Here is a 9,331-nt window from a genome sequence, read left to right on the forward strand (position 1 = left end):
AACCTGTCATGACTGTCTGGCTCAGCCCACCAGGGGTTGCAGGGGTCAGGGAGTTTCCTGAGGGCAGCTCTAGGTGCCACCAGTGCCCTCCTAGTGTGGACAGTGAGAACACAGGTGAAGGTAAGCTGTGTACCATTTTCCTTTGTCTTCATTGTTGGAGAGTGTTCTGGGCGAATTGTGTGCCCCTTCCCCCAGTTCAGAGGCTGAAGTCCTAATTCCCAGTGCCCCAGACTGTGAACTTATTTGGAAATAGGGTTGTCACGGATATAATGAGTTAAGATGAGACCACACTGGAGTGGATAGGCCCCCTTGCCCAATATGACTGGTATCTTTAAAAGGGGAGATTTGAGTGTGCCTGGGTGGCTCAGTTGGTTAAGCATCTGCCTTGGGTTCAGGTCATGATCCCAAATCCTGGGATCGAGGCCCACATTGAGCTCCCTGCTCAGCAGGGAGTCGACTTCTCCCTCTACCCCTCCCGTCTGCTTGTGATCTCTCTCTCTCTCGTTCTCACTCTTTCTCAAAGAAATAAATAAAATATTTTCCAAAAGTGGGGGGCTGGGAGATTTGGACACAGACACACAAACAGAACGCTCTGTGAAGATGAGGACAGATACTTGGGTGATCCTTCTAAAAGGAAGCCGAGGTTGCTAACCAACTACTGGAGGCTGGAGAGAGACATGGAGCAGCTTCTCCCTCAGCCCTCAGAAGGAACCATCCCTGCCAACACCTTGATCTCAGACTTGCAGCTTCTGGAACAGGGGAGGGTAAATCTGTGTCGCTCAGGCCCCCCAGTCTGTGATGCTGTGTTCAGCAGCCCCAGCAGACAGCCGTACAGAGCTCTGTGGTCTTGTAGGTAAGAATGAAGAGCCCAGTGTCCAGATCAGCTCTCTAGAAAATTTGGTTCCTGTAATAATAGCTACCCCAGTGCCCCGTTGGGACCCCCCCCGCCCCTCCCCCAATGAAAGCCTCCGTCATGGCTTTCAGAAAACACAGACTCAGCAGATGATAACCCCTTTCTCCCTCCCCTTCTTCCCCAGACCTTCCTCAGCTCCTCTTACTTCCATGAACCCTCCTCTCAGACTGGGGCAGGCAGTGCAGAGATGCCGGTTTGCCAAGAAGGAACCTTGGCAGTCTCGGGTGTGGGGAGGAGTGAACAGGGGGCCCTGATGCTTCTGGTTCCTTCTGGAAGAGGGCCCTGAGGAAGTCCCTACAGTGTGCCTCCCTTATCCCCTCATCCCTGCGGAGTCTCTTTTGGACTTCAGCACCCCCAGAAGTCCTCTGCTCTCCTGCCAGGCCGCCTGGTGCCAGCACCCCCAGCTCCATCCACGTGCCCCCTGTCTCAACCCCTGACCTGTTGTCCTCTCTTGGTTCGGGGCATATTGTGGTTGGAAACTCAGTTGCTGGCTTGCAAACAGGGCTGGTGTTTGAAAGCAGGCACACATTTCTTTTGAGGTCCTGCAAACAAGGACAAGCGCACGCCTTCCACCTGCTGCCCCAAGCAAGCCCCGTCAGCCATTTGGGGGCCCAGCTCCCCTTCCAGGTGTAGGCGTGATGGGCTTGGAGGAGCTAGTCCCTGCCAGATGGGAAAGCGTGAACTCTGTGCCTCCCGAAAGCTTGGCACTAAGTGGCACAGTCTCATCTGTCACATGGCTTATTGCGTGGCAGGAGGGAGCAGTTGCTTTCTCTGGGCAGGGCGTTTTTGGGAAAGCAAAATCATCAGCCTGGGATTGGGGTGGGGGTTACTTTTTCAGTGGTATGACTACGGGCAGGGCCATTTCTGAGCCTCGGTGTCCTCATGGGTAAGCTTGGCAGGTGAGCTAAGAATCTTCACGTGTCTTTAGGTTCTGGTAGCCTGTGGTCCCGGGAGAGAACCCTCTCGTCCTGGTCCTGACATTACTAGCCTGTGGGACTTGAAGAACGTTTCTGTCTGGCAGAGCTGGAGACCTGAGTTGCTAGCAAGAGATCCTGATAAGGGTCGGCTGTGACTCCTGGCGGTGAGGAGTGCCCTAGGAAGTGGCCGTCTAAAGCCTCACTGTGTCAGCAGTCCGTGTCGTCTCCAGTTTGAGACCCACAGGGCAGTGTTTCCGCTAAAGAACTGAAGAATCTGTGTCCGTCCCCCAGAACGTCAGCTCAAGGCAGGACGGAGGAACACTGTCCTTGCTCCAAAATCAGCCCCTCATCACCCACAACTGTCCCCTGGTCACCTAACAGGACGTGCTGCTCTTCACTCCCAGTCTTTCCTTGCAAAAGACTGGAAAACAGGGTCCCTTCCAAGTCAAACAAGAGCTCATTGGTCCTGGGACACAAGCATGGGCATAAAGGGAGTAATGTTTCCTGATTCCAGTCTTCACTGATTAGACAGCATCCAGACGGCATGCTTCCTCCAGGAAGAGCCCCAGCCTCGCTTGCTCCGTAGACTTTGCACTTGACTCTGAACACTCAACGGGTAAACCACAGGGAGAAGTGCCACATATGACACTGTCCTTCAGGACCTCAGAAAACAGAGCCCTCTTTGCCTGAAAACCAACAGCTTGAACTCAACCTGAGTCAGCATGGGCTTCTAGAACCTTCTTAGGGAGCCTGATGCAGACTGCCCAGGCTCATTGCATGCTCCCATCCTTGCTTCTCAACCCTCTCAGTAGTGAAAATGGAAGACCCTGGGCCTTAGGAGCCAAGAAAGACCAACCCAGGAGAAAAGCATGGATAGGGAGGCAGGAAGGTCTGTGATTGGGATGGTGGGAGGAGAAAGACTTATTCATAATAACATGTGTTCTTTCCCAGGTTTTCTGGCCAGGTTCTCTAGTTGAGAGACTTGTTGGAGTGACCTTGGTAATGATCATCAGGGAAAGACTTGAAGGGAGAAAATGACTGCTTTTCAAAATGATTTCAGATACCTCTTTTCATAAGATGGGTTTTCTTCATGAAAACTAGTGTACTTGTTTTTTAATAATTTAATAGTCTTTTGTATGAGTATTACTTAGGGCATACTCAATAGAACAAATTTAGGAAATGCATTGCCCATACTTGGAAGAATGTACTTAAAGGTTCTTAATTTGTATTTTCCTGTCAAGCCTGGTTGATTCCAGGAAAGACTCAGTATTTACAATGGACTGCTGTGCGAGGGCTTGTTTCGCATTTTGTCTCTTCTCTTGTGTATCTCCATAGGACATTTGAGGATGGAGACAAGCCTCTGCAGAGGCCCAAGTCCAGATGATGCGTCAGGGCAACATGGCAGACTGTGGGCTCGGAGCCTAATCAGGGAAACTTCTAGAAGCTCCAGGACTTGGAGCCAGATCCCTGCATTCATACAGAGGCTCCTGCAGCCTCAGCACACACCACTGGCAGTGCCCTTTGCATACATATCAGTTCAGCCCCAGGCCCTGTGAGGAAGGCGAGGGTCTAGGGCCCTCTTTGACCTCCCTGAGAGAGGCTCTTGGGTCTGACCCCCTCTCAGTGAAGTACCAGCAGCTTCCGCCTCACCTGCCAGCCAGGTCCCCAGAGCCCGTGGCCTTGGGGGTATCAGCCAACTTCAGAAATGAGATTGAAATCCAAGTGCCCCTCCTGGGAACCCTAGCCCATGGAATCCGAGCGAAGATAAAAGGGACTTTGGAGCTCAGAGCCCTTGCATTTGAGTCAGGCTTGCCCCTGATGCACAGGGGACCTCTGTTCTGTCCCTGTTAGAATGCGGCCAGTGATGTCCCCGCGCCGCCCAGGAGCCGAGGCAGGGAACGGAAAGGGCTCTGCCATCCTCGCTGTGCTGTGGCAGGGGGAACTGGCCGGACTGCCCCGTTTGGCCCATTCACGTGGGATCAGGGTTCATGAGCTCAGGTCCCTCCACGGCCTTGTGTCCTTCTCTCCATCCCAAGGCCAGTGTGGTTCCTCCACACAAACCAGCTGACACAGAGGCCAGAGAAACCCAGCAGTCCTGCAGGCGGTGGCTCTGTCTGTCTGGGTTCATTTTGGAGTGGTGGGCCTGCTTTAAACAGAGGCACCCTGGAAATAATTTTGTACTTAGAGAAGCACTGGTTCATTTACAGGCTGTTTTCCTGCCTTAGGACACATCCCAGGCAGCTTGCATTTCCAATTTCCTGTCTTTCCTTCGCTTCTCCTTACCGGTCATAACGCGCTGATGCCCTGGGCCTGGTTCTCTCTGGCTTTGTTATAAAATGCCTCTTTGTAGCGCTGGTGGTACTAGGCATGAGGTTCCCAAAGAGCCACCTGGCTTTTGGTCCCCACCTGGAAGGATGCTCGTTGTTCTGTCTGCGTCTGGCCCCGCTGTCCTGGGCCCAGCAAGTTCCGTAGCAGGTCAGTATGCTAGAGACAGGGGAGCTCCGGGGGGTACTGCAGGGCAGCAGATGGCCTCTGCACCCCCCAGCTGGCTCACGAATAGAAACCGTACCGAACCCTTTGAAACCCCTGAGCACCCTCTCGTGGTCCCCTGCCCCTCACCATGCCAGAGAGATGGGGCCCTGGGGCCTGGAACACAGCATCCACAGCTGTAGCTTTGTGTCCTGACATTTCCCTGCCCCGGTTCCAGACGACACCGAAGGCGACATAGCTTGAGCCCCACTGACCTTCCCATCCTTCCTCATCAAGTACTTTCATGTTCTGAAGGCCCGCCGTGTGGGCGCTGTGCGAGGTGCTGAGAATGGAGAGGTGACGGCGGTCTTGGGAAGGGCGGACTTGACCGCTAGCCTGCACCCTGCTCACTCTCCCATGGTCCTCCGGGAAGGGGAGAGACGAGACCTGGGGGACAAACAGGAGGCTGATGGCCTCGCAACGTCTAGGACCTCCACAGGCCCGGCCCTGCCGGTCTTCTACACACGTCTCCCTTCCCGGGCCTCCCCTCCCTGGTGAGTGCTTCTCTTCTCTCCTGGAAGGCTGAGTCCTGCCTCCCCGGTAAAGCCCCCCTGCTCCTGGTTGGAGGAGCCCTCCTCTCCCATGCTATGGTGGCCCAGATTCATCTGGGAGAATCTTAGTGGCTTACAGCCTGGACCTGCGGGAACCATTTGGAAGAAATATGGTAAAACCGACCAAGTCGCCAGGCAGCATTCCAGCACCCCTGTGATCCCATCACTAGAAGGGCTCCCACATCTCCTTTTGCTCTGGAAGCTTATTTTTGCCAAGGTTGTTATCACCAAGCAGGCGCCAGAGCTCTGTTCCACTCACTGTCCAATTATGGCAAAATTCAAACAATAGACCTGTTATTCCGCTTGTAAGAATGTCCAGAGGGAATGCTTTTCCCCTCCCCAGGATCGAACTCTCGGTGCCCTTTGTGATATGCGAGACCTCAGGGAAGGCCTCTCCGATTCCCAGACACAGAGCAGTGTGTGGGAGCTACGAAATGGATCTCTGTGGCTGCCGTGGGCTGGGTCTCTTGTGTTCTTTCCCCTGCACTGGTCACTTCCCCGCACAGATCCTGCCCTGTGACTGGTTGAGGGAGCGACCTCTGGGAGCCTCGGGGTGGCATTTCCAGGTGCCCCGATGCATCCCCCATCCTGAGGCCTTGAGAGAAGATTGAGGTGACATTCCCTCTAAAATAGCCCTAATTCCACCTGGCTGTCCCAGCTGCTTTTCAGCCTAACCCATGCATGTGGGCCCTGAGCTCTGTTGCAGGCCTCCAACCCCTGCCCAGCCACTTAGAAGTGCTAGGCTTGGGCCTTCATGAAGCTTGTTCTAAAGAAGAAACTGACTTTATTTCAGCCTGCAGGTAGCTTTCTACTTCTTTCCAGATCGCTTCTCAAAATCACTTCCCCCACTTCTCTCCTTTCCTTTCCAAGATCACAAAGGCAGAAGCACTTGGGTGGCTCAGTCGGTTTAGCGTCTTTCTTCGGCTCAGGTCATGATCCCAGGTCCCAGGATTGAGTCCCGCATCGGGCTCCCCACTGAGGAGCCTTCTTCTCCCTCTCCCACTGCTTGCTTGTGCTTTCTCTCTCTGTGCGCCTGCTGCTTGATGAGTCCTAGACAAACGTTAGCAACGATGTCATCCTGAAGGAGCAGAAGATGGTGGGAAGACCCTAAGGCTTGGAATCAGGAGGCCCGGGTCTGAGTCAAGCTGTGCCACTTGCTGGTGGCGTGATGCCAATTCCCAGCCCAAGAACCTCTCTGTCCCCAGAGCTATAAGCCTGGAGTGAAGACAGCGTCTCTCTCCAGGCTGGTTGTGACCACCCGGGAAGATAGGGCCGGCAGACTGTTTCACCCACACAAACCAGGTTAAATCTGCTCTCTTTCCCCTTCCCAGGCACACATTCTGGCAGTTCCGCCATGAGAACCCCAAGACACGGGTTGGCGGCCCCCCGCCCGAGGGGCTCCCCGGCTTCAACAGCGGAGTGATGCTGCTGAACCTGGAGGCCATGCGCCAGTCCCCCCTCTACAGCCGCCTGCTGGAGCCCGCACAGGTACAGCAGCTGGCCGACAAGTACCACTTCCGTGGCCACCTTGGGGACCAGGACTTCTTCACCATGATCGGCATGGAGCACCCCGAGCTCTTCCACGTGCTGGACTGCACCTGGAACCGGCAGCTTTGCACCTGGTGGAGGGACCACGGCTACAGCGACGTCTTCGAGGCTTACTTCCGGTGTGAGGGCCACGTCAAGATCTACCATGGGAACTGCAACACCCCCATCCCGGACGTCTAGGTCCAGCCCCATCTGCCGTGCCCTCAGGTCTCTGGGTCTGGGGGAGGCCAGAAGGGTGCCCCTGTTAATCGGCCCCCGGCTGGTGTCCGAATCCCTGTGGGGATGTGCTCTGGGGCGAGGGGCTGCAGCTGTCCCACCTGGTGGGTCCTTCTCCTGAGGCCACCCAGTGAGGATGGGCCTGCGAGTTGCTGGTGCTTGGGGCCTTTTCGCTCCGGGGGGCCAGGTATTGTGGAGGGCAAACACGAAGACATCCTCCAGTGGGCTCGGAAGCAAGCATGTAAAGGGAAGAAAGGAAGGACAATGGCGCTCCGTGCCCTCGGCCCCCAAAGAATGGAAATCCTTTTGGGCACTGGCCTTTCTTAGACCAAATATAAATTTACTTTAAACTGACAAGCTTTCCTCTTGCCAGAAAGAACAAACTGTCTTGCTAGGGCTCCTAGGGAGCCAAACAAGAGAGGGGTGTTCTCGCAGCCGGCCTGGAACTGAAGCATCAGTGAGTGCCCAGCTTCCACACACACGCACCCTAAGAGGCTGCGTGCTTATGCCCGCCATGCCCCCCTTGCCCAGTTGTGGGGGGTGAAGATCCCTGCCGGCTCGGGGAGGGCCTACAGGGCCAGCGGCGGCCCACCTGAGAAACCCGGCCTCATCGCTGGAGCTTCCCCAGCTTCTCGCTCCCAGCCGCGTCCCAGAGCCTCCTTAACCCTCCTTTTTCCCAGCCAGCTTCAGGTGACCAGACTATGCTTGGAAATCAGATCCACCATCAAATAGCCGAGCTCGGCCACTGCCAGGGACAGGCGACAGAGTCGTCTGCATGGGGAAGACACCTTCCAAAGAGGAGCCCAACCGTTTCTGCAGATAACCGTGTGGCTTGGAAGGGGTGTCCCTCGTAGACGGATAAGCGTTCAGTCTCTGTTGAAAAAATCATCCTGTGATTTTCTCATCGCATCATATTAGACCCTGTACCTTCGAAGAAATTAGGCTCTTCTCTGGATGCATTCCCTTGCTAGATGCAGACGCGAAGCCCCTGGCGATCCATGTTGTCTAGTTGGGGGAGGGCCTCGGGGAGGAACTGTTGGATTTTCATCTCCTCTGATCTCAGTTTCATCCACTTTTTTATTTCTCTTCACCATGAGTGAGAATAGCTAATAAACCGTCTTTGAGAACACGATGATTACATTGTTTCTTCTCCGACCCCAGTTTACTGCTACTTGAAGGTTGAGTCAAGAGTGCAGTCAGGGTCATTCAGGGCTGCCCCTGCCGTCCACATGACGGAGCTTAGTGGGCCCCCCGGCCTCTGTGGGGGCTGTGGCTGAGACGGGCACAGGGAGGGCAGCAGGGCCACACTGGGGTCACTGGAGAATCATCTGGAAGCAAGAATGGCCCCGTCCCTTCGTCATTCCCCAGCCAAACGGAGCACATCTCTTGCCTGACTCGGCCTGGACAGAACTGGTCTGTTCTCGTAGGAACTTGATTTCCTATTTACAGCTACTAGTAGCTGAAAGCCTGCTGTGTGCTGAGCATTGTTTTGGGGGATTTATATACTGTTGATAATGCTCGCAAAAACCTCATGAAGGTGATTCCAATTCTCAAGTTTATTGTAAGAAAATAACAAGAGATGTAGACAGAGAGTCTTTATCACACCAGTTTTTTTAAAAAATAGAAAACAGCTAGGAGTAACTTAAAATGTTGACTAAGGAGTGGATAAATTATGTTACATTCATAAGATAAAATAGTTTAGGCGTTAAAATCATATTTTTCAAGAATACTTAATGCCTTGGGAAATGCTTACAATGTGCTATTAAGTAAAGAAGGCAAATATAAGATTATATGTACAGTATGATCCTCACTTTATTTTTAAAATTATATATGTATATATGTGTATATGTATAAAGAGAGCCTGTTCCGCTCCATTTAATTAGTTCAAATCCTAAAATACCATGTGTTTCAAACCCAACATTAGAAACAATTATTTCAATGGGGAAAAAATGGGTGTAAAATGCTAGAGAATTTTAGACTTGATAACTAAGATATTTTCCCCATGTTAATTTCAGTAATTCAAGGGTTTCTGAGGCTATGAGAGTCCTTTGTTATTGCAAAGAAAAAACTATGAACTCATTGATCAAAATGGGCACAAGCCAAACCAAATCTCCTCCTCTACTTTTGAGATCACCTACTCAGGAGCTGCCCCCTCCTCTGTCGCTGGTGGATTTGGTGAAGAGCAAAGTAACACTCAGCAGGAAGTCCAGCCGGCCCAGCAAAGCCAGTGGATGCGACTTCTGGATGGCTCTTAGACAGCTGTTTCCTCACTGGAATCCTGTTGTAACTGATGAGGTTCAAACATGACTCATTGTGCTGTTCTGCCTTTGCCTGATGAAAACTTCCACTGCAGTGCATAAGCCTAGAGGAGTGAATGGAACAGAAGCCTGGAAAGAACATTTCTGGGTATGAGGAAGGATCAAGGTGCTTTCTATCTTCATCTATATTTACTTCTCTATTTCTGAATGTGAATTACTTTTGTAATAAACAATAAATGCTTTAAAATTGTAGCCACTGCCATCCCCCCCAGTTACAGGTAAGTCCAGTCCTGGCTACTCTACACTTTACGTTGGCCATGGTTGCCATCATCCGTAAGAAAACATAATCTTGGCTAAGTAGGCTCTGGGTCTTCAACTTTGCCTCTGGATGCCCCAGTT

The 9,331-nt window shown here is 52.8% G+C and overlaps 1 protein-coding gene across 1 annotated transcript in view; it reads left to right on the forward strand.

Annotated features, from left to right (window-relative positions):
• The window catches only part of LOC111155075 (xyloside xylosyltransferase 1), a 156,078-nt gene extending 147,701 nt beyond the window's left edge, over positions 1 to 8,377 (forward strand). Inside the window, exon 4 of the mRNA XM_022515111.1 lies at positions 6,242 to 8,377. Within this exon, the coding sequence (XP_022370819.1) occupies positions 6,242 to 6,638 (397 nt within the window). The 3' untranslated portion in view covers positions 6,639 to 8,377. The remainder of the gene's footprint in view (positions 1 to 6,241) is intronic.
• The last annotated feature ends 954 nt before the right edge of the window (positions 8,378 to 9,331 follow it).

Source organism: Enhydra lutris, unplaced genomic scaffold (assembly GCF_002288905.1).
Source record: "Enhydra lutris kenyoni isolate GAN:26980312 unplaced genomic scaffold, ASM228890v2 scaffoldscaffold39, whole genome shotgun sequence".
In the NCBI taxonomy this organism is placed as follows: Eukaryota; Metazoa; Chordata; class Mammalia; order Carnivora; family Mustelidae; genus Enhydra; species Enhydra lutris.